This window comes from Calypte anna, chromosome 17, assembly GCF_003957555.1.
Source record: "Calypte anna isolate BGI_N300 chromosome 17, bCalAnn1_v1.p, whole genome shotgun sequence".
Lineage (NCBI taxonomy): Eukaryota > Metazoa > Chordata > Aves > Apodiformes > Trochilidae > Calypte > Calypte anna.
In genome coordinates this window covers 5,070,472-5,095,375 of record NC_044262.1, presented here as the reverse complement: position 1 = coordinate 5,095,375, position 24,904 = coordinate 5,070,472, and the positions used below count along the sequence as shown (strand labels likewise).

Below are 24,904 nucleotides of genomic sequence, written 5' to 3'. Positions count from 1 at the left end.
CCCCGCACCGCTTCCACCCGCCCTCGGCTGTACTCGCCCCGCCCCGTCCCGACCGAAGCCGCGGCCGCCATCTTAGTGCAGGGCACGGGGGGGGTGGTGGTGGTGTTTGCGGACAGGGTTGTGACGTCATATGGCGGTGACGTCACAGCTGAGGGGATGGCGTTAGGGGAGCTGCGTGACGGCATTAGCGGAGAGGGGAAGGTAAAGGGGGAAAAGGGGGAAAAGGGGGAAAGGGAAAAAGGGGGAAGAGGGGGAAAAGGGGAAGGGGGAAAAGGGGGGAGAGGGAAAAGGGGGAAGAGGGAAAAGGGGGAAAAGGGAGAAAAAGGGGGAAAAGGGAGAAAAGAGGAAAAGGGGGAAAGGGAAAAAGGGGAAGAGGGGAGAAGGGGGAAAAGGGGAAAGGGAAAAGGACAAAAGAAAAAGGGGAAAAGGGAAAAAGGGAGAAAGGGAAAAGAAAAAGGAAAAAGGGGAAAAGGGCCGTCGTCTCTCGGGGCAGCTCAGACCCCATCTCGCAAGCAAAGTCTTGAGGATTTTTTTTTTTTTTAATTGGTTGGAAACAGAAGTGCTGAGGTACCAACAGGCTGACTCCTGTTCTTACCTCTGCTGTCGGAGTGGTTCCAAAGAATGTTTATCAGTATGGTGATAGGAGCTTTATAGATATAAATATAATATAAATATAAAATACATGAATATGAATATAGATATATAAATGTAATTCTAGATATGGATATATAATTATAGATAGATAATTATCTATCTAGATACAGATCTGTATCTAGATACAGATACATAGATATTTATATATAATATAAAGTATAATAAGATAATAAAAATAAAAATTATATACATTATATTACATTAATATAATAAAAACAATAAAATGTATAATGTGTAAACAAATATATAATTAATATAAAGTGATAATATATATATAATATATAATATAATAGATTCTATTTATTAGGGCAATGCTAGGACTTGCAGTGCCATCTCGCCACAGAAGTGGAAAGTTTTCCTCTTCAAAATGCTGTTGTTTGGGGATCTTTCTGTGGCAAGGAAAACAAACCTCATCACCCAGGTATGTCTCTTTCTGCTTATTCCATACCACGACTGTTGCAGAGCTCTATCACAGAATTTTCTGTGTATTTACTTATTCCAGAACTCCCCCAAAGCTGCCTCTGATATGGAGCAGACTGAATCCCTTCAAGGAGGAGTGAAAATGAAGGCAAAAGTGGTTTCCTGGGCTTTTTGGAATAAATATTTGGACTCAGAACTCTCTGGATAGCAAGCTGCTGGCCAAAGCCTTTTCTCCCCAAAGCCTTTTCTCTCCAAACCCATCTTTAGATCTGGAGGAGTGGGGGGAAAGAAGAGTAAAAAAATAATATTCCTGTCTCTTTTTTTTTTCTTTTTTTGCAGCTGGATGATCATTAGGGACAACAAATATTTGCTGCCCTCCAGCCATGACCAGGCTGTGAACCAGCAGAGCACCCGAGTGAGGAGCAGACTCATGAATCAGCCTCTTGATGGCATTTGTTGGGAACCAAGCAGTTTGTAGGATCCCAGTGGAATTGTGGCTACTGCTCCCTTTAAAGCCCTGGGATGGGATCTAAGATTTTTTTCAGACATTTATTCACTCCATGTGATGGATTCTGGTGAAATGGCATCCAGCATGCTTCACATTTATAGAAAAATGGGTTTCTGGTGCTACATCTCTTAAAAAGAAGTGCCACGAGTGCTGTTTCAGGGGCTGAAGCACCAGCAAAAAGCCTGTTTGGAAGCAGCCAGCTCCAGAGCTGCTAGAAAATGATGGATTGAACCACCTGGAGGTCTCCAGCACGCTGAGGATTGGTTTTGAAATCTGTGGCCCAGCAGAGAAATGAAGCAATATTTGTAACCTCGTGCCAAAGGGAAGGGACACTTGGAGCTGGCAGGTTCAGCAGTTTCTGGTTAGAGGGTTGCATAAAGTCTTTTTTTCAGCCCATGCATTAGTTCCCCTCTGACAGGGTGGAACAATCCCAAGCTGCTTGTTTGAGGGAAATGAAGCAGCAAGTTTTGAACCTCAACCTACCACTAATTGCTCCTCTTTTGACATGGATTACAGGCAACCCCCAGCTGAGCTCTGGGATACCACTGGGCTGGCCATCTCCAGAAGATGTGGGATTTATTTCCTAAGCTCTTGGCCTTGGCTCCACCTCCAGAATTTTCCCTCTTTCAACCAAGACACCAGCAAGGAAAAAAGCTCCAGCACTGCCACGAGGAGCAGGGTACAGGATCATTTGTGGGATCAGCCCAGCACTTGCCTTCTGGAGGTTCTGTGGGCAGTAACTCTCATTCCACACCCACCCCCAAGGAGGATGACATTAAAAAGGAAACCCTCACCACCCAGAGAAGGACCACTGGGGGGTCCCACTGACAACCTGGCTCAGGATGCTCTTGTCACTGCCTTACATGAGAAATTCAGCATTTTCTTCATCTTGCAGCACTTCAGGAGGCTGCACCTGAGCCAGGTGACAGCAGCACATCCCCAGCTCTGAGGGGAACCTGGCTGCATCTTAACCAAGGTGCTAATTAGTCTGGTGATGAACTAAGAACATAAAGATGCTTATTTGGGGCTTAGTTGAGAGTGGGCTGTACACCCAACAGCACAGAGCCCAGAGGTTTCTGGAGCAAGTGGCTGGAGCTCTGCAACTCAACAGGATGTCAGAAAGTTTCTTTATTCAAACTAAGTTCTCAGAGCAGATCTTTGTCCTGATAACTTGAGATGTGCCCAAAAAAAAAACGTGGTTGCAAAAGGGCAGGACAAGAAACGTGTTTGCAAAAGAGAAGGACACACTGGAACAGCTTAAATTTTTCTCAGCAAACTTTTTTTTAAAGTCATTCTCATTTTACTTTTTAAATCTCATTGGAAAACCACAGAGCAACACTATTTAATATACAGACTACACACTCAGTTTTGATCTCTCTTGGAAGTGAGTGCCCTGAGCACCTGGGAAGCTTGGTTTGGGTGTTCCATGTTTTTATGCCTGGAGGTGGGCACAGTTCAGACCCTTAGCTCATGATCCCAAGGTAATTTTTCCAGGTGAATCACCTCCAGAGGGGTGTCCTCAAAGCCCCAGGGTTTGTCCTGCCAAGGAGCAGGTCTTGCTGGGCTTTCCATCTGCAAACTCTCAGAGGCTGCAGAGAGGAAGGACCTGGCAGGGGTGTTGCAGGTTTTATGTTGACAGAGCTCTCCTGCAATCCACTCCAATGCTGGTTTTCCAAAGATGGTTTAGTACCACTGGGGATTTCCCCCTCAGCTGTCTCTTCCTCTGCATTTGTCTGGGCTGAGCACTAGAGGGGGTGTCAGACAAAGGTTTCAGGCTGGGTTTGCAGCCCAGAACTTTTACTGAAAACTGAGGAAAAGGGGAGAGAGAGAGCACAAATCTGCAGAGCTGACCACTTGGGGTCTGGAACGGGATTTCTTGGGATGTGACACAGGATTTACGGAGATCAAGAGCCTCAGAGGCAATTTCAGCAGAGGACCAAGACCAGACTGGCATCTAACAAAGGAAGATGGAGAGTTTGAATAAAGAAATGAGGTTGTTTAGCTGGGATCTGTAGTTTTTTCCTGGCTTTACAGATGAATGAAAGGTGCAGGCAGGATGTCTTGCTCACCCCACAGACTTCAGCAGATATTTCATCATTCATCCATGGAAAGAGAAATGGATTGTGACTCTGAATTCCTCCAGAAGAAAGAGGAGTCCCAAGTTATTATGTATTGCAAAGAGGGAATTAGTTGCATCTTTTATGGTCCATCCTTCCAAACCTGGCTGGCGTGGAGCCTTTTCTGACTCCTGTGTGAAGTAGGAAGAGGAGATGCCCACAGTAATTTTTTTTTATTGAGCTTTTAAGTCTTTTCACAAGGTCTCACCAGCCTGGAAAGGAGAGGCAAAGCAGCTGGGAATTGCAAAGTGATAGGCTAAAAACTACAGAGACAGAAAATTCCCTCATCCATAGAAAAAGAAGGAGGAGCATGGAACACATCTATAGATCTTCTCCTTTCCATGTGGGAGGGAGGTGGCATATATTTCCTATACAACAATAGGATGTAGGCTGTCTAACAGGTACCAGATGGGTGTTTAAATAACCTTCAGCTGCAACATGTCATGCTGTTATCTCATTATCCCTTACAAGTTAAATGGGTTCAAGCTGGGCCCAGACATGGATGAGATGTCTAATAGCCCTGGTGAGGCTGACATGGATGGCAATTTCCTTTAAGCAGCTGTCTGGAAGCTCCAAGTGGAGCCCAGACCCTGCAACCCCCAGTTCAGTGCCTTGGTGTCTGATAACCACCTTATTTTTCCCTTTCCATGCTCTCCTGGGCACAGAACTGGCATCCTGGCATCATGTATTCAGCCCTCCTGAGCAGCACAGGGAGTGGGGATGCTCTGGATCATCTGGAATCAGCTAAAGGTATGGAAAATATAGAGCAGAGAACTTTCCAAAAGCTTTTTGGGGTGCAAAAGGGTTGGGCAGGGTGAGTGGTGGTGTTGGTCAGAAGTGGTGTGGGGGAAAAGTGAGGGTCTGGGGAGGTGGGGGGATGACAGGAGGAAGGAAGGCAAAGGGTTTGGGGGAGTAATGTATGAACTGGAGATTCTGGGGTGATTGAAGGGAATAATTTGGTGGGGATAAAAGCTATGGGGAGGTAGTGGGTTGGGTGTGTGCTTTGCAAAGGGGGAGAGAAGTGATGCAGAGGTGGAATACCTCAGGCCAGGGATGTAAAGAGAAGAAAACCCCAACAGGATTGGCCTCATTCTGCTTTCTGTGTGTTGAAACACACACACAGAGTTTTGGCTTGTTGGGTTTAAGTCAGCATTCCCAGGACTTTGAGCTCACAGCTCTGTGGCAGGGAGCCCAGAGAATTTGGGATACTGTTGGTTAGCCTGGTGTTCTGGTCAGAAGGCAGCAAACCTCCTAGGTGGCTGCTTAGCCAAAAATCATAATGTTTCCAGCCAGGGGACAGGGTGTTAGGGATCAGAGTTGTAGCCCTGCCTGGAGTTCATGGGAGTGCAAGAGGTTTCCCGGTAAGAATTGTCAATGAATCAATGCTTTTCCCAGAAAAAGCCTCTATTTTTGTTGGAGAATGTAGAAAGTCCTCAGTATCTCCAAGTGCTTTCTGAAAGAGGTTTGGTAACGTGAGTGCTGTTTTACACGAGGTGCTGGGCTGGCAAGAGGTTTCCAGTTGGGGAAGTAGGAGGAGGAGACTCATTTTTCCCTACATTCAGTTTAATTTCCACTTAGCACGTATCTTCATTTATTTTTACCTCCTTTTTTTTTTTTTTTTTTCTTTCCTGTCTGTGGTTTGGGTTTGTTTTCTTTCCCTGCTTCCATTCCAGCATCATCTTCCAAGTGCTCCTTATCCTTAACCAGAGAGATGAAGCAGTGACAGGAAGGGGCTGCCACTGACGTACACTGGAATCTTTTAAGGGTGGGATTGTGGTGGGCTTGATCCAAATACAGAGCTGTGAGAAGGCTCTGAATCACTGGGACGTGACAGCAAAAATAACACCCAAATCTACATTCATGTTGAGCAAACATTGTCCAATCCTAGCAACACCCAGGGAGGCAAGAGCCTGTTATCCTTCTCTTGCAGGTAGGAAAACTGAGGTTTGCAGATGCTTCAAGTTCTTTTTGACACAGTAGTTCAGGGTTTAGCAATTTTTTTTCTGGCTTTGAAATCTTTGCTGGAGAGCTTGAGCCATGATTTCCCTTGGGCAGGCTTCAAAATCCTTGTCTGGGGGACAAAATCAGAGAGTCCCCTGGGACAGTGTGTGAAGAGGGACAGCCCAACAGGGATGAGATCTGGGTGAAGTAGAACGTTGTATACCTGTCCAGATATCTCAACCTCTGTGAAATAATCCCTTTGATCATCTCTGAACCCTTGTAAAATTCTGCAGCACCAGTAGAGTGGTTTGTTATTTTGTTGTTGTTGTTGTTCTGGTTGCTGTCTCAAGACTATGCAATTAAGAGTGTCTTCCCTACAAGCAGAGCAAGGATTTCCCCCCAGGATGCCCAGCCCTAAAGCCCTTTTTGCCTGAGCCTGTGTTCTAGGCAGGGACCAGAGCCTCAGAGTGCTGCACAGGGTGAATAACCCTGAGCCCCAAAGATCTCCCAGCCTGTGGATGGTCCCAAACCAGAGCTTAACTGGGCTGCACTGGTACAGCACCTCCCCAGAGCAGCTGGGGACCAAGCAAGGTTTGGCCAATGCTGCTGGTGCCCACTGAGAGTCTCTGCAGAGGGAGAAAAATGGGATTTTTAATCTGATAGCAAGTGGTTTGCAGCAGGTTGTGTTCCCTGATAGGAGCAGCAGTGAAAGGTAGGGGAGAGGAGGTGTTCAGGGCCAGGCTTGAGCTCCCCGTGTGCAGGAGGGAAGCTGCCAGCTCCCAGTTCTTGCCTCCCATGGGAACATCCTAGAAAGACAATGGTTTAGGGGTAAGTGCAAGGTGACAGAGCTGGCAGGGCCCCTCTCTGCTCTTTGTGGGGTGAGAGCTGGTCCTGAAACCAGATCAGCCCTACCCACTCCATCCAGCCAATGATGGATGGTGGCTTTTCTCAGGACAAGCACAGGGAGTGACAAAGTCCCCCAGCAGCCAAGCTGGTTCTGCTCCTCCCCAGGCTGCTGGGTGCTCCAGAGGAAAAGGGATGGAGGAAGGAGCCCTTAGGATTGAAGAAAATGAGAGGTGTCTGCTCATATGAACAGGAGACACCAAGAGTGCCATAGTCATGCTTGGAGAACAGGTTTTTTATTCTGTAGCTGGGTGAGCTTAATAGATGTCCCTTTCTGAGGTGGACTTTCTGAGATGGACTTTCTGAGATGGACTTCGATGGGACTTGAAGCTCATTTAGGTTTTGGTGCCAGGAGTGAAGAGGTTCAGGTATAGCTTGGAGAAAATCATTGTGCAGTATTTAAATACCAACGTTGCAAGGACACCTGGGCCCAGGTGGGTGTTTATTTGGTGACACTTGGGTGTCAGCTCTCACAGGACAAGAGGATATAGAGCAGCTCATGGGCTGGAGGTACCACCCAAGCCAGATGCAAATAAGCAGCACCCATGGACCACTTTTAGATCCACCTGGGCTGGCAGCTGAGAGAGGCACCCCAGGGCATGGAAAGCAAAAGGGCACCGGTTTTTTCCAGCTTTGCCTTTTCACCCCTCACTGCAGAGCTGGCTCTGGTCCTGCCTAATTGTCCCTGGGTTCTGATTTCAAGGTCTGTGTTGTTGTGCAAGCTGGGGATGAATAATGGATGAAGTGGTGTGAGAGAGGCAGTGGATGGGCTATCGGGTTGCACTTGCATGCTGGCTGTTAGGCTCTGTTTTGACTTGTAAACTAAACACTCCCGGTGCAGACATCCTCTGTGGTTTAGTGATTACATCGGGGACTGCATTTGGACTCCAGGGTCAAGCCAAGGTGCTGTCACCCAGCTCAGAGCAACACTGGGCAAGTCACACCCTCTGTACTTGTTAATCCCCCCATGTGTCTCCCCATGACATGGACAAGAAGGGAAAGGGAGATCCCATAAAATTATTTCAGCATCTTCATTTAAATTGTGTTTCATTATGGAACTTACTGTCCCAGGAAGTAATTTGATTTTATTGGTTTGGACAGGTGTAATTACCAAGCATTACCAGCAGTGTCTGACAAACAACTTTGCAAGACAGAGAATGAAACTTTGTGCTCTACATTCCTCCTTGGTAAGATGGAAACACTGAGAGCTGGATTTCACCCACCTCCATCCTGCCTTTGGTTTTTTGCCTTCTTTTTAAAATTGAGCCCAGAGTCAGCAACTGGAAACTTTTCCTGTTTGGCTTTGGTCAGGGCTTTCAGTCTGGGTCTGGGATCTGCTTTCTGGTTTTGTTCTTCTGGCTGCTGTGTGCAGCACCAGCTCTCAGGGCCAGAACAAGGAATGATCGGAAAACTTCAGCCCATGTTCTGTCTCATTGTGTTGCAAATAGTAATTTAGGGATAAAATTAGTGAAAGGGATGAAAATGGAACTTGATGAAATAAGAAACACTGTGCTTGCGTGGTGGGGGAGGATTGCTACAGGAAGAGGATTATAGGCATGACTAACCCTGTGCCCTTGCTCCAGTCCTGGCCTCTGATGTGGCAAGGGGCTTGTATTTCATCCAAAGCACATAAGGAGGTGGTTTTATTAAGCAGAAATCCCCATCCAACGTTCTGGAACCCTTGGGTGAAAGAGGATTTCAAAGTGCTCCCTAGGTTTTAAGTTGGATTAGAATCAGAGGCTGTGTTTTGGCTTGGGGTTTTGCAAAACCAAACACCCTGCTTTTCCACCCCACCTCCTGTGGGAGAACCCTAAGTACAGGTTACTAAAATTAACCTTGCAAAGCAGCTACCCTGCCTGGCACCACTTTTAGTCCATAAAAACCTCTGCCTGGTGTTGATCAGCTTGAGTAGCCAAGAGGTGAGAAGTAGTAAGAGGTGAGGAGTAAGATGAAAGAAGTAGGTTCACCAGGAGAAAGCAATTTCCTGCTGTTGTAATTTCCCCATTTTTTCAGGCAGGTCAGGTCTGGCTTTGTGGGGAAGGGTTGTGGGGGTTACCCTCTCCCAGTATAAAATCAGGCAGGCCTGGTGGCTTTCCCAGTCCCCTTGCTCCAGCTCCCAGGCTTGTCTGGCCACATACACGGTTTGTTCTTCCTGGGAGCTGGAGGAAACATGTCCTGTATTTGTTCCTGTGGGAGGGTAAGTGAAAGCCTTGCTGAAAACAGGTCAGTGAACAGCTGGCACTAAGTCCTGGTGCTCAGAAATAGGTCTCTCTGTTTAAGAAGTATTTAAATCTTTAATTTCTGCAGTGCCCAGCTGAAATACCTGTTAATTTACACCTCCCATCTTACCCTGAATGAGTAATATCATTCCCCTATATTTGATGTGGAGACAGATTTCTAGATGTGGAATAAGGATAGAGGGTGAGGAAAGGACTTGAAAAGGTTGGTTTCTTTTTTCCAGGAGATGTGTTATCTAACAGGAAGAAGGAAAAAAAAAATTAAAAAGAATGCATGCAGGACTTCCATTTCCAGCTATTGTTAAAATGGTGTTTGAGAGCTGAGACCCTGTGGCCAGCAGTGAGTTGAAAACAAGAGAAGGGATGTGCTCTAAAAAACACAAACAGGAGACTGGCTGGAGGATACAGAAAGGCCCTGGAGGAACAGAGATGAGCAAGGCAGATCCACTGCCAGATGCTGCTGAGTGAGTGTCCCAGCTCTGCCTTCTCTAAGAACATAGTTGGAATTCCTGCAGCTTGGGAGTAACCCCTCCAGAGTACTAAATAACTCGGTGATGTCATGACCCCTCAGTGAGGACTTGTGTGTTGAATAGAAAAAAAAATGAGGTATTAGGAGGCTGAAGGAGAGTTGGAGTGCAAGGGGTGAAAGGAGTTGGCAGTCATGTGCTGGTCATCTGCTTGCTTCAGTGTTGGAAAGGAATAAGAAAGTATGACTGGGGTAATCAAAAGCATGGAGGAATCTCCTTTGAAGAGAGAGATGAAAGCAGATGGGACTGGGGTAAAACTCAGTAAGAGGTGATTTCACAGCCATGTACTGCAGGAGGAGTGTGCTCCAAAAAGCTGAGCACCAATTGCTGTTCTTCCTGACCCTCTGCGTGTCTCTGTGACATGTACAAGAGGGGAAGAGATCCCATAAAATTATTATTAGTATTACTATCATCAGCATCTCAATTTAAATTGGTTTCCATGATGGAATTTATTGTCCCAGGAGTAATAGATTCCCAGCAGTCCTGGAGAGTGCTTTGACGCATGTACATTAGCAGGCTCTGCTGCTCTCATGTATGGACAATTATTTGCAAGAAAGGGAATTAAACCTTGTGATTCAGCAGCTTCACTAATCTCTGGCTTTTAAAAACAGGAATTGAACCAGGGGTGTATGGCCAGAGAGCTGACTCCCATGGGAGCTTGTGCTCTCTGGAACCACCTCAGTTGGTGCAACCACAAAAGGCCTGATCTTGTTGAAGAGCAGCAGCTCCCACCCATCAGTGGACACACACACAGACTTCCCCCACGATGGGAAGGTGCAGCACAGTTCCTACCCTTTTCTATTGCCCCATTTGCTTGTGGGTGACAGCTCTAATCCTGCCAGCATGGCCACAGCATCCTGTAGCTCCTGTCCCATACACCATCCCCACTGCCTCCCCACCTGGATCCAGCCTCCTCTCCTGCTGATGAGGGCGAGCCCTTTTTGCTCAGTTTTTGGCAGAGTTGGTGGCACTGTCACCAGAAACGTGCTGTGCTAGACAGATGCATTCTGCTGCTTTGTAAATATTTGGAGTGAGCGTGTATCTCCTCGTGGAGAGCAGTCAGTGTTGCATAAACACAGGCTGGAGCAGATTTTTGGGCACATAGCATGGACACGAGGACACAGCCTGCAAATCTAGAGAGTAAGCAAAGCGTGGGACCCTGATGGATCATTCAGGAGGGGAAGAAATCCTGGGACAGTTCAAGCATCACTGCCTTGGGGGTGGCATGGGGAGGTTCCTCTACTTCTTAGCATCATTCAGGCCAAATTCTGCTCTTGGTAAAGTCAGGGAATTGCTCTTTGGGGTTGTATGGTCCTACATCCTCTTCCCTTTCCTCTCTGTGGGATTGGGAAATATGCATTAGGTGTTTATAACTTTTGAAGTGCAGTGATGGGTATGGAATCCCTGCTCTGATGTGAGCTTCATTCCCTTCTCCTTATTCGCTTCCCTTGCTGCTCTCAGGAATGATGTCTGCGCAGCGCTGGATCCCTGCTCTCCAACACTGTGAGCAAGAGGGCAGCGTGGACACCACCACACCAAAAAGCTTCCAGGGCAATTGGGGTTGGTTAATGATTGCAGGCTCAAGTACTCCCTGCTTTCCAGGCTGATTTGGGAATGCTTTTTTTCCCCCCATGAATGTGGAGGTGTTATTAATAATGCCCAAGGTTAAGAGCCAGACCACCTTGCTCCTGGCAACTGAAGCAAACCTGAAAGACACCTTTGAGCATCCTGCAGTGCAGGGAAAAGAAAGGGAAGTTTTAACCCTGCATCTGGAGAATAGGCTGTGGGCTGAGAGTGACTCAACTAAATCCCAAACCTCAAACTGCTGAGAAGCTCTGACTTCTGCGTGAGTCAGGAGGAGGGCTCTGGTCTGCTGTAGGAAGCCCAACCACCCTTCTCCTGCCAAGGATCCACCCCCTAAGAGCACTTAGGGAGATCAGCATATGTGATAAAGGGATTTAGAAAACATGACCTATAAGGAAGGGTGGGAGGAATTGCTGCTGTTTAGTCTAGGGGTGATGGAGGGGACAGAGGGAACTTTTTAAAAAGAAGTTTTGGAAAGCTTTGTGGTGGCTGAAACTGTGGCAAGACCATGAAGCACTGAGCTCAGAGTTGGTGTCACCAGGATGATGGGGCCAGGGTAGACATGGAAGTGCTGACCTTTCCATTCTCTCTTGTGCTGTGTTTCTGTGACTCTTTAACAACCTGAAAAAGCCCCTCTGTTAAAACTAGGGCTTACAAACCTCCAAATAGCTGAGCTTTGGAGCCTGCTGCCCTTCCTTGGGTGTCAGGAAAAAAACCAGTCCCTGTTCCTACACTGGGCACCCCATTGCACTCCTGAGAGCGAGCAGAGCCCTGTGGATCAGCACAGATGGAGATCACAACCCTTGCTCAGGCACTGAGGAAGAGAAAAGCTGTCTTGGTTTGTTTTCTACTTTTTCTCCTTGAAGCTGCTCATCTGCTGGTGAACATCAGGTCTCCAGAAGGCTGAAAGCTGGGGCCACATCTGCTTTCCCTGCTAACAAGCCAGTGCCCCTAATGCTGTAAGACATGTTCTGCTTCCCATTGCTTCCAAACACAGCATGTGGGGGCAGGACCAAGCAACATCCTTTACCTTTGCTCTTGCTCAAGAGCATCCCACCAGGGAATCTGTATTTACTTCGTAGTGAAGTGCTGGAAGCCTGGGAACTCTTTCCCAATTCGGAAAATGTTGGCAGCAGGATTTGTTTCTCAGCTCTCCCAGCCTGTCGAGGAAACACCCTCTTTTTGGGCAGTAATATAAGTGGGGTTTTCCTGTTGTTTACAGCTGATGGGATCTGGTTCTTGGGAAGAGAAACACCTCCTGGGTTGTTGTGGTGTGGCTCAGGGAGAGATGTCAGCTTCCCACCCACACCATTCCCTGTCTCCCACTTTTCCTGGTGGCCTCAGTGGCAGGTGCAGCTCTGCCTAAAATCAACTTTTAGACCTGTTGGGGCAGAGGGAGTAAGCAGAGAGGAGGAGGAATAATTTCCTTCAGCCCTCAAGCCCTCTCCCAGCTGGGTTGTGTCCCTGAAGGCACAAACCTAGCCAAGGAATTCTTTCCTCTAAGAGAAACCCCAGGCCTGAATCCACAGGAGGTTCAGAACAGCAGAAGATAATCTGCCTCCCACAGCCTCCTGTCTCTCTTCCAGAACTTCCCTGCTGGCACAGAAGCAGGGGACAGGGTGACACCCCTGCAGCCAGGGTGGGGATGACAGCTTGGGATGGCTGAGAACTGAGTAGCAGCCTGGGAGGAGGCAGGAGGAGGGATGAAGGTGATGGATGGGCTGGGAGGAGAAGGCAGGAGGATGTGCCACTGCCTCTCACTTGGCCCTGGGCCTGGTTCCTGTCCCAGGACTGGCTGAAGGACAGCATCTTCCTCTGCTTCCTGAGTCCCAGAGCCTCATCCCAGAGCTGTTGCATCCCTGCCCCCTTCCCTGGGCCTCTCCTGCTGGCTTTCTCCTGCTGCAGGCATCTGGTCCTCTGAGAGGGATGGACTATTTGGGAGAGGCAGATCCTACATTCCTCCTGCCTGAGCCTTCAGTTCCAGCCAGTACAGCCACTTGAAAACGCAAAACAAAAGATCTGCCTGACTTTGCCAAAGGCTGAGCCATCCCATTTGTTCGGGAGATGGGAATTCCAGAGGGTTTTGCTGCTGAGTGACTTCCCAGCATCTTCTCCTGCATCCTCCTGCCTGCTGCAGAGAGCAGTGAGGAGCCCAGGAGCTGGGGGTGGAACAGGAGGATTTCATTCATCCAGGGAGAGAAGGTGTGTCCCGGTGATGGGACTTTTCCTGCAGGCTGGAAAAGCCAGGGGGAGCCTTCCTCTGTAGCAGCTGAACCACCCCAGCCTTGAATCCATCGCCGTGGATCCTGTGGGCAGCCGGATTTCCCAGGAATGGGTGCAGCACAAGGGCAAGTGATCTTTGGGGAGGGCACGTCTGCTTTTTACTAGGGAAAAACAGAAGAAATATCAGGAAAGAAGGGGCACCAGCCCCCGCAGCAGCACCGGGGACAGGCTGGGAATGTTTGCTCAGCACTGCCTGGAGCCATGGGGCTGAGCCAGGAGCACAGGGCAGGAGAAAAAAAATCAGCTGGAGTCTGCACCTTTTCCAGGTGGAAACATGCTGGAGAAGTGTCACCCCCCTGCCTGTCTCCTCCAGGCTGAGCAGCCCCCTCGGGCTCTTTGCCCAGCCCAGGATGTGGGATGGGTTCTTGCTCAATTGGGAAATTGGGGGGACTCTGAGCTCTAAGTGCCCCAAGAGCATCTTCCTGCCCTTCTGAGCTCGGGTTGGAGCCCAGGCCATGCACCCCAGCATTCGTGCCTCTGTTCCCCTGACAAGGATTTATTACTCAACCAACCCTCTCATGTATCCACCAGCAGGAAATTCCCCAGCCCAGCACTAGTGGAGAAACATGCAGTTATAACACTGTAGAGTGATTCAGCTGGTCAAATAATAACAACCTGTGTGGGATCTGAGGGTGATTTTTATTTCATAATTCCTCCAAAGCAGGATTGTTATTAGATGCTTTTATTTTTAAGTACTTTTCTCAAGTAGTCCCCATAAATTTTTAACTTTCTGCCTGCTGCAGCTCAGTCTCCCTCCAGAAATCCCTTCATCTTTTCCCCTCTGGAGAAAGCCTAACTAGATTACTAAATCTTTCAAAGCCCTAACCCTAATTCTTATTAATCATTTCTCCAGAAATGTAGGGTTTGGGGTTTTTGTTGTTGTTTTTTGCTAGTGGTGTTGGCTTTGGTAGGTCTTGTCCTGGACTGAGACCTTCTTCTGCTAAAGGCACAGCTTGGAGTTTAAAGCCATCCTTTAGGAAGCCTATTTAGGATTGGGCTCGTCCCAGCAGGATGTGATCCATGGGGGAGGATCAGACATGAATATGAAGCCTGCTTCCCCCTGAGATCTAACGGGGTGTTGAGCATGCTCCTGGCAGCTGTTTTGCCAAGGCTCAGGAAAGCCAGGATAGTGGGAGTCTGGATGTGTCCTACCTAGTCTGAGCCCCCAAAAAACTTGGGAAATCCACTGGGAGCTGGGATCCCAGGAGCATCCCACAGGCAGCTCCTGCCCCTCACTCCCACCCCTGGGCTTTCTGTGAGGGTGAAAGGGTCTGAAATGCATAAATACAAAGAAAGAAAAACTTTCTTTGCCCACGTGGTTTTTTTTATATTCCCCAGAGCCCACCCACTGCACGCAACACCCAGGCTTGAGGCTGCCCCAGGGATTTATGCCTAAATAAAAAAATTTGTGCCCCTTGATGGTGCACAGTGCCCAGGGCTCCCTGCCCGTGCATGAATAATGCTGAGAAGGTGAAAGTCAGGATGGGGAGCAGGAGAAGTCCTGGCTTGTCTGCAGGTGGAACCCAGCTGATGTGTATTCCTGTTGCTCAGTGAGGAGTCCTGGCTGGCCTGGGAGGGGAGGAAGGTGGATGGAGGGAAAAAGGTTTGCTGCTGAAGAGCCTGAGAGCTGGAGCCTCAGCTGGTAAAAACTCCACGGAGGGTGTGGACGGTGGGTGGGGAAGGGTCTGGCTGCCTGCCCTAAGAGGTTCCCCAGAGAGCTGGGGAAGGGGCTGCTGGAAAAAGCCTCATCCCTGCAGGGTGCTGGCTCATCCTGCAGCATCGAGTCTTCTCCCACTATGGGGTTTGTTCCCTATACCCACAGGAGGGAGATGGGAGGGGAGCAGTGGTTGGATGTGGCATTGTCACCAACCCACTTGTGTTGGGCATTCCAGAGTTTCCAATGCTCTGCTGAGCTCCAGGAGAACACCAGTGGGGTGAATGCTGTCCTGGGACCTGGGCTGAACATCCCCAGCCCTTCCTGCAGTGTTTGAATCACGTGTTCCTGGTGTCCTCATTCCCACTCCCTGGAAGCAGCCCAAAAGAGACATTCCCTGTCTGACTGTGGAGCTGGGACTTGTTCTGCAAGTCCCCCTGACACAGGTGTAGCAACAGGACCAGAACAGGTCTTGGGCTGATGAGATGCTTGTGTGTTGGTTTGCTCTGGACCCTTTTTGGAAAGGAATTCCGTAAGAGGCACAAAACCTTTGATACTGGGTTTGTAAATTCAAAGCTGTCATTTACTCTGGTTTATTGGTTTTGGGGCTTTTTTGGGGCTTGAAACCATTTTTTAAATCATTGCTTGATGTGTAAAGTTAGAACAGGTGCTCATCATCCTCAGAACACTTCATTTTCTACTCCAATTCTCTGACAAGGTTGCTATTGCCTGGAAAGTTTGTTGGGGTTTTTTTTTTGTTGGTTTTGTTTTTTTTTTTTCCTGAGTGAAGGAACCCAACCCCAAATCCAGCCCTTACAACCACTAAGAAACCTGGAGAGCTCTTCAGCCCCCAACTGCTCCATGGTTTGCTTGGAGGTTTGCTGCTGCCAGGAGCTGGGGTAACGAAGGAGTTTAAAGGTTGATCGTGGCAGGCAGCCCAGCCTGCCTGAGATCCCACTTTTCTTCAGCAGTGTTTGAAGGCTGGGGAAACCAGCTCCAAATTCCATATAGCACTTTCTAAACTGAACACAGCATTTACACCCATCTGTCCTAAACCCACCAGAACCAAGTGTCTCTGGGGCAGGCAGCCTGGGGCTCTTTTCTGTTTCCATCCTTGAGGCTATTTCCCGTTCTGCTTCCCTTCAGCTCCCAGACTGGGTCCGGAGAGCAGCCCGGCCCCCCAGGTGATGGGTGCTTGGGCGGGGGGCAAGGGACAACTCGGTCCCTTCTGCCCCCATCCCTCGGCAGGTGCCTGCTCAGGGGAGGGCTCTGCCACTGAGGTTTCAGCCCGCACTGGGCGGACTGGGTTGTACTGGGAGCGCTGCCACGGAGGGTGGGCTGTAGGATCGGGGCCGAGGGGAGCAGAGGAGCAGAGGCTGGATGCAGGAAGGGTTGGTACCTCCCTGCTTCCCCAACTCCTTCCCGGGGCTGAGCAGCTCCTCTGCCCGGCGGGCTCAGGGATGCTCTGGGCAGCTCCATCCCTCTGGACACAAACAGGGAGGGACGTGGGACGAGGGATCGTGGTGGGCTGGTCCAGGGAAAGAAGCGGTTGAGCTGTGGCCCAGAGGGGCGAGGGGGCTGCATCCAGCTGGGAAACATCGCATCCCTAGGGAGCTGGGTGGAGGAGGCAGGAGCAGCCCGGGCTGGGCTTCACTTACCCGCAGCTCTCATCATGTTCTTCCCTCTCTGTCCCCGGCCAGGGGCTCTGGAATTCCGCCCGAGGGAACAGTTGGTGGATTTTTGGGTGTCCTTAAACGTGGCTGTTCCCTGCCCCCTCTTCCTCAGAGCCCTCTGGGCATTCCCAGCAGGGATTCTCCCTCTGGCCACCGAGTGCCGCAGGCGACCGAGCGGGCTCCTTCCCCCAAAATGATGGAAACCGAAGTGTTCCTGTCATTTACGTTCTACAGCCCCGTCTTGATTTTGAAAATGTACCTTGTTGCCATCATTACGGGACAAGTGAGGCTCAGAAAGAAGGTAAAATCCGTTTCCTTCTCCCTTTCTGCTTTTTTTCTGGGTTTCTGTGATTTTTCTTCTTTTTCATTTTTTTCTTTTTTTCTTTTTGTTTTTCTTTCTTTTCTTCTTTTCTTTCTTTTTCTTTTCCTCTTCTTTTCTTCTTCTTTCCTTTTCTTTCTTTTCTTTCTTTTTCTTTTCTTTTTCTTTTCTCTTTCTTTCCTTTTCTTTCTCTTTCTTTCCTTTTCCTTCTCTTTCTTTCCTTTCTTCTTTCTTCTCTTCTTTTTCTTTCTTTTTCCTTTTTTCTTTTTTCTTTTCTCTCCCTATCAAGGCCAACAAAGTTTTCCTGCAGCAAGCCGACTTTTCTTTCACTTCAGCTGAAAGCAAAACACGTTTCATAGCTGCAGCAGATAAATATCTCACTTCCTCTTGGCTCTTCTTGTTTGTTTCTACCATCTGTAGCTCAGTGTTTATAATTTCTGAATCTTAATCTAAATACTCATTTCACATCTAAAATGCCACGCAGGTGAAACGCTTCTGGACTATTTACAGTTCATTTGCCAAGTTTGGAAGAAAAAGAGGGAGAGGGGAAAGTTTTAAGAAAGAAATCATTGCTATGCTCTTTTTTTTCTTGCACCAGAGCAGAAATTTTGGTGCTTGGGGAGCCGGAATCGCTTGTGAATGCTCCCAGGAGAGCAGAAAACCCCCCCCCAGTCCCCTCTGGAGGAATGGTTCTTTGAGCCTAGAGGGAAATACAGGGAGGACCTGGAGCTCTAAGTGCCATCGGGAAAGGGGGTTAAACGGAGCCTTTTACTGCCTGCAACCCAAAAACTTGCTGTCCTGTAAAATCTGATTTAAGGATGGCAGCAGGAGGGAGAAGTTTCTTCTCTCAGATTAAAAAAAAAAAAAAAAAAAAGGTAGCTATTTCTTTGCTGTAGCATCCTTGTAATGGATTATTTAGCTTCTTCTGTTTGGTGTTTGCTAAATGATGCTCCAGTCTTGGGCTTTTAAGATGATTAAAGAAAACGCCAGGATCTTTTCCAGGCAGCAAATGAAACACGAGTAACCAGGTCCCTGAGGATCAACCTCTGAGCATAGGTGGGGAGCTTACATAAATCACGATTATTTGGAAAGTTTATTAGTTGCAGGATCAGATTTCTCTGGGGCTGCTTTTCAGGTATCACTGCCAAAAAGCCCAGCCAGAAAATGTCCTTTCTTAGGAGGGTGAGCTGAGCTGTCAGTCTCTGTCACCTCTTGGATGCCACACTCAGTGGTCCTCATGCTCTGTGCCAGCCACCGTCTCACTTGGGGGTTGGCGAATTTTCAGTGGGTTTCAGGGTGAGAAATGGGACAGGGATGAGGCTGCACCTCCCTTGGAGACCCTGGTTTGAGACCTGCTTGGTGGGCAGAGTTTGGTCTTTCAAAGGAGAAGTAAAACCCCAGGGGACATGGATGCGAGGTTGCTCTTCTTTGGGAGAAACTGAGGCAGGAAGAAATCCCCCGTTCTTAGAGGTCTGGGACAAAGCTTCTACCTGTGAACTTCCTGAAAACATTCTCAGCTTACCTCCTACGGGGATTCTCTCCCTTGCAGGCGTTTGCAAACCCGGAGGATGCTCTGCGGAACGGGGGGCTGCAGTACTACCGGGAGGATCCCGATGTGGAGCGGTTGCGCAGGTAAATACCCGACATCCCCCCCCCATCCCGGGGCCATCCCTGCCCGGCAAAGAAACAGTGGGAAGCTACAGGGCTCATTAATTAAGTCATTACCCTAATGAGTGGAGTGCCTGGAGCTCTTCTTGCACTCCAGAGCTGTTTAATCTTTAATGGGGTGTGCTGGAGCAAGGAGGTGGAAGGAGCTGGGGCTGGGGCTGACATCCCACTGGGACACAACTGAGCTCATTCCTCCCTGCTCACGGACCTACAAGCCCCTGAGGACTTGGCCCAAATCTACACCCAAAGGTTCCTCCTGCCCTACTCCAAGAAGGCCCCAAGTCCCCCCTGCTCCCAGCAGATTAAACTGCTCTGGAGCTCAGGGTCCCGAGACACTCCACTCATTAGGGTAATGACTTAATTAATGAGCCCTATAGCTTCTTACAGTTTCACACTGTGTGACTGATCCCAGTGCTGTGTGTGGCTGCTTTCCTTGGGGATTTGGGAAGAGGGTAGGAATAATTGCAGGAATTTCTGCTTCCCAGGGCAAGCTCTGCAATCCTCCTCCTCTTCCAATGGGCTCAGTTCTTGGGAGGTACAAAACATGGAGCAGTTCAGCCCCAGGGCTTGGTTTGCCCTTCCCCTGACCTAGAAAAAGGTTCCCTGAGAGCTGTGACATGGAGGAGAGGGGCTGGAGCCATGTCCTGCTGTCACTGAGACCTCAGCCACCAGTTCTGCTCCGGGTGGGGGCTCACTGACTGCAAGAATTCCTTTAAACACCATCCAGTGCCACCTAATCCCTGAGCTTCCAGAGGGAGGAGAGCAGCAAATGAGCTGTTTCCTTGCTAGGTGGTACTCTAGGTGGCCCTGCTCTGGCAGGGGGGTTGGACTAGATGATCTTTCGAGGTCCCTTCCAAACCCCTAGGATTCTATGATTCTATGATTCTATGCTAGGGAAAGAAAATAATAGTAATCATCATCATCATCATCATCATAACCCTCTTTTAATTAGTCAGAAGAGAGGAAACTGCCATAAAAATAAATAACCAGAGCTGCAGCAAAGACCTGGGAAAGTCTGGGAGCTGACTTGTGGAGTTACAAACATGCTCAGTCCTTGCTGATCTGTTCACAGCCCTGGGGAAGACAGATTCAGCCCAAGGTATCCCCCTAAATGAGGCTGATGTTGGGGTTTCTTCTCAGACAGAGCAGCAGAGAGTGAGCAGGAGGTTCCTCCCTTCCTCCTGGAGAAGCCTCCTGGGCTTTCCTTTCCTTTCTCCTCCCAGTTCTTCCATCTTCAGTCTCTGATCAGCTCATCCCAAGTCCTCCTGGCATCACTGCTACAACAGCAGGACTCATTTTAGTGTCTGTTCTAAACCAGTTCCTCCGTGCTGTCCCCAAACCACACCAAAGAGCAGTGGAAAAAGGGTTTCCCACAGGATCTTTGCCATCTTCACACACAGACACACACAGACACACACAGACACACAGACACAGACAGACACACAGACAGACACATACAAACAGACACACATACACAGACACACAGACACAGACAGAAACACAAACACACACAGACAGACAGACAGACACACACAGACACACACAGACATACAGACACAGACACGCACACAGAGACACACACACTCACACACACACACACACAGACACACAGACACAGACATAGTCACACTCACACAGACACACACAGACAGACACACACACACAGACACACACACAGACACAGACACACACACACACAGACACACACAGACAGACACACACAGACAGACACACACACAGACACACACAGACACACACACACACAGACACACACACAGACACACACAGACACACACACACACAGACACACACACAGACACAGACACACACACACAGACACAGACACACACACAGACACACACACACACACACACACACACACACACACAGACACACACACACACACACAGACACAGACACACACACAGACACACACAGACACACACACACAGACACACACACACAGACACACACACACACAGACACACACACAGACACACACACAGACACACACACAGACACACACACAGACACACACACAGACACACACAACCCTCCTGGGGACTCTTGGGACCCTCAAGCAGGGTTCTGCTCTCCATGGAGGTGGGAAGAGGAGGTAGGAGAAAGCCCTTTGCTTTCCTACCTTTTGGGGAGACACTGGGGTGCTGAGAGCTCTTCAGGGAAGCTGATTCCTGGGTACAACACCCTCAGCATCTCCTCCAGAGACTGATCCTGCCTGGAGCAGTCACCCTCCAAAAAAACCCTAGGCACTTGGTGCTGAAAAGTTTGGATGGAGAAGCTTTTGGCAAACCTTGGCCTGAAGAAATCAGTATTTGGCAGTTCCCAGGATGGACACTGTTCCATAGACTTAATTCAGGGGCAGGAGAGGGCTTAAAACCCAGCCCTCTTCCTTTATAAGTCACTTTCCAGCCAGGCCTATCCCAACCCTTTTCCTACACTAAAACTTCCCAGCCACCTCTCAGCTCCCACAGAAAAACAGAATCTTGGCCTTTGCTTCAGGGAAGAAAAAAAATTAATTAAATTAATTAAAGGTTCTCTGGGCTTTGTGAACTTAAAGGGTTAAGTTAAATGTTAAAACTTAACATCCTGGGGCACAGGAATGGGGGAGCAAGGGTGATTCTCATCAAGGCTTCAATCTTTGCCTCCCAACCTTCAGAAATATGGGAAAGAAGGGAACGGAGCTGGCTGTGCTGCTGGATCTCTCCAGGGTTTGGGATATCGTGGGGAGGTGATGGAGCAGGTGCTGGCACAGCACAGGGGTGCTCAGGGTGCTCCTGCCTGGAACCCTGGGGATGCTCTTCCAGAAAAGGGTAAATCCACAGAGATTCCCAGCCTGGAAGTTTCTCTCCTCTGAAGAAAACTGTGCTCTGGAAGCTGCCTCCTTCTTGGTAATGAGGCCACATCTGGGCCTGTGCTGCACCACCCCAGCTCTGAGCTCTCTGCAGCTTTTGCAGGGTCTTTGTTTTGCTCTGTTTATTGAAAAAGCTCTTCACCACTCCAGCTGTCACCTGGGGCAGCAAAGGTGTCCCTGTCACCCAGGGAGAGCTCCAGGAGGGCAGAGACAAGGGGTGGGAAATCCCTTGAGGGGCTGCATCCCCCCCATCTGATGGAGGAGAGGGACAGCTCCACCCCAAGCTGGAAAATCTGGCTAAAAGGGATGGGAATCAGCAGGGAAGCCTGATGGGGAGGAGCAGGAATCCTGCTGGAGCAGCAGTACCAAACACCAAGCCAGCCAGCAGGCTGGCAGCAAAGTCTTGTGTGGGGTTTTTTTTAATTTTTAAATTGGTTGGAAGCAGAAGTGCTGAGGTTACCAACAGGCTGACTCCTGTTCTTACTCTTGCTGTCAGAGTGGTTCCAAAGAATGTTTATCAGTATGGTGATAGGAGCTTTATAGATATATATAAATATAGCTATAAATATAGATAGATAAGATATAGATATTGATATAGGTATAAATATTGATATTGATATAAATGGATATAGATATAAAGATAGGTGGAAATATAATTCTAACTATTGATACAGATACAGATGTAAATATAAATATAGATATAAAATATTGCTATAGATATAGATACAATATAATTATAGATATTGATACAGATAGAGATACAGATTTATTAAAACCACATCTGATGGAGGAGAGGGACAGCTCCACCCCAGGCTGGATACTCTGGCTAAAAGGGATGGGAGACAGCAGGGAAGCTTGATGGAAGGAACAACCTTCTCTCCCTTTCCAGGGCCCACCGTAATGACATGGAAAACATCTTCCCCTTCTCTTTCTTGGAGCCATCTACTCCTGCTGGATCCCAGCCCTGCAGTGGCCAGGATCCACTTTCTCATCTTCTGCCTGGGCCGCATCCTCCACACCATCGCCTAACCTCCTGGCGTTGAGGGCACCCACCCGGTCCCTGGCTTATGGAGTAGCTCAGCTCCCCTGCTTCTCCATGGCTCTGCAGATCCTCCTTGCCACCACCCCATACTGGTAACACCCAACAAAAGTCACCAACCCAACCCCCTGCTCCTCTGCTCTGCTGGTTTTCCCGGGAATGTGAGTGAGGGTGTGGGCAGGGAAGGTGCCTGCAGCCTGGGAATGCTCAGTGCAGCCTTGGAAAGTCCCAAGTCTCAGTCAGCCTGAGAAAGGAGCACATCTCCCCCTGGAGCTGGAGGGGGGTGTGCAGGGAGGTTTCTTTTGCTTCTGTTAAGGGTGAGGGGGGGGAAAGAACCTGGACAACCCCTTGAAGAAGGGGTTAGTTGAAGGAAGGGGTTAGTTGAAGGGAAGAAGGGTTTTTTGACCCAACTACTTTCAGAACTGTGCTCTTTCCCCTTGGTCATAAATACCCCATGAATCAGGAGGGGAAATCATGGTGGTCCCATGAAGTCTCTTGATGGGTGGTAGCAAAGGGGGGGTTACAGAACTTCTGCCTTCTTCTTGCCCAGCCACATGGGTAAATGGGGAGGGGGGGGGTCCCTTAGGTTACCTCTCCCATGAGGAGGACAGGGGGCAGGTGCCTGCCAGACAGCATGAGGTGGAAATGAAGATTTCAGAGGTGATGTTGTGAAGACACCAAAGTGTTCAGTGCTCTCAGCACACCACGGGCTGCACCTCCCCACTGGGTCTCTCACTGCCTCCAGGACTCTGCCTGTCCCAGCAAGGATGCTCTGCACCCAGCATCCCAGCCAGCAGCACCTGGGGCTTTTCCAGCTCAGTCCCACCACAGCAGGATGCAGAAGGACATTCCTGGAGCAGCCAACAGGAATCCTTTACCCTGTAAAAATCTGGACATACAGCTCTGGGACTTCTGGAAAGACTGAGAAGCTCACCCAAAACGTGGGGGGTTGCAGTTTGTGGACAGAGCTTTCTCCCAGGGGCAGTGTCTGCATTCACGTGCTGCTAAAAAATGCTCCTGGGGCAGCAGACTGAATTTCTCCCTGTTTGTAGCCTTTCTCTGGCCACAGAATGGACCACTGGTATTTGGGGAATGTGCTGTGACCACTTTGGGGGTGTTTTCTTTCAGCTGTTTCCTGCTGTCCGTGTGCAGCCTGGATGAACTGGTGTTTGCAGAAAGCTCTGGAAATGAGCAGAGTGGCTTTGAGCAGCCCCATGGGACAGAGTGGGGTCTCACTGGGACCAGGGTAGCACAGAATGAGGAGCCCTCCTGAGCTCCTGTGCCACAAAGATGTCCCAAGGGCTGGTCCAGGCCACAGCCACACGTGACAGAGCATCCCCAAGGCAGGAAGAAGCCTCTGCTGTTCAGTGCCTCTGAGAACAATGCTGATGTTTACTAAGATCACAGGGGGAAACCAGAATGAGCCAAAAATTAATTCCCCTTCCATCTATCCTAAAAAAAGAGCTCTTCTCTGAATCCCTCTGTGCTTTCCTGAGACCTCACTGAGCACCTCTGTGCCCCAAGCATGGGGTGAAACACCAGCTCAGACTGATGCCCTGAGCCCTTCCCCAGCCTGGGCAGCAGCTTCAGCACCAGTAACTCCTGAGCCCAGTGCAGAATGTGGCCATGGTGGGGTTTGGAGCAGAAAGTTTTCCTGCCTGTGGAAGGGAAGGGGACTGCAGGTTCAGCAGTTTGCTCTTGGCCACTTCTCATTTACACAGCCCCAACAGATGTCTGAGTAATAAAACACCCCCCCCTCCTCTCAACAAGCTTTTTCTGCCTCACATCCAGAAGGTCTCGAACCCCTGAACGTTTCTCTGCTGCTGCACATGCATCCTGGTGGCAGGAAGCAAATATTCCAATAAAAACAAATCATTGTGCTCTGATACATCCTTCCTTCTGGAGCAGCAGATGCAGCTGGGGAGCAGCTGGGCCCAGCCCCAGCAGGATGGTTCCCAGCTGCAAAGCCTGGAGTGCCCTGGGGCTCCTAAAGAGAGGTCCCTTTCCTCTGGACTCAGCTGCCCTGCAGAGGAACCTCTTTCCCAGGTGTGCATTATTTGTGTTGATCCTTTAAATTCAGCAGAGCTGGGGCTGACACAGCTGCCTTGCTCAGTTTTTCTCACCAGCTTGCTGTAAAGCTTACTGGCCACCCAGGCCTCCTCCATCCCAGTTTCCCCCAAAACATAAGATGGGGTGAGCTGCTTTCTTCCAGCTCTTCCCACCCTTCCTCTACTCCTTTGGGTGCTTCTTGCCTGTGGAGCCAAAGCTGGTGCTTAAATCCTGGAGGCCTGGAGAGGTTCAGGTAAGAGGTGGTTGCTCTCTCATCTGTGCTTATGACCATCAAAACAAGTGCTTGGGTTTTTCAAGATGAGAAATTTGCCTTTTTGCTGGGGCTGCCCTATGGGGGTCTGTGGGAATTGGTTGGGATGGACAAAATGGCTTCACTTGGGAGTTTTTTCTTTCCCTTATGCTTTTTGCATTTGAATGAGAAAGGCAGCAGCTTTC

The 24,904-nt window shown here is 49.2% G+C and overlaps 1 protein-coding gene across 1 annotated transcript; it reads left to right on the top strand.

Moving 5' to 3' along the window:
- Positions 1–14,565: 14,565 nt before the first annotated feature.
- On the top strand, positions 14,566–24,533 carry PTGES (prostaglandin E synthase). Its single transcript, XM_008491451.2, is given in 6 exon segments — positions 14,566–14,816; positions 16,529–16,802; positions 18,370–18,452; positions 22,250–22,294; positions 22,296–22,386; positions 22,388–24,533. Coding segments are annotated over 6 exon segments (657 nt in total). The 5' UTR covers positions 14,566–14,763; the 3' UTR covers positions 22,499–24,533.
- The last annotated feature ends 371 nt before the right edge of the window (positions 24,534–24,904 follow it).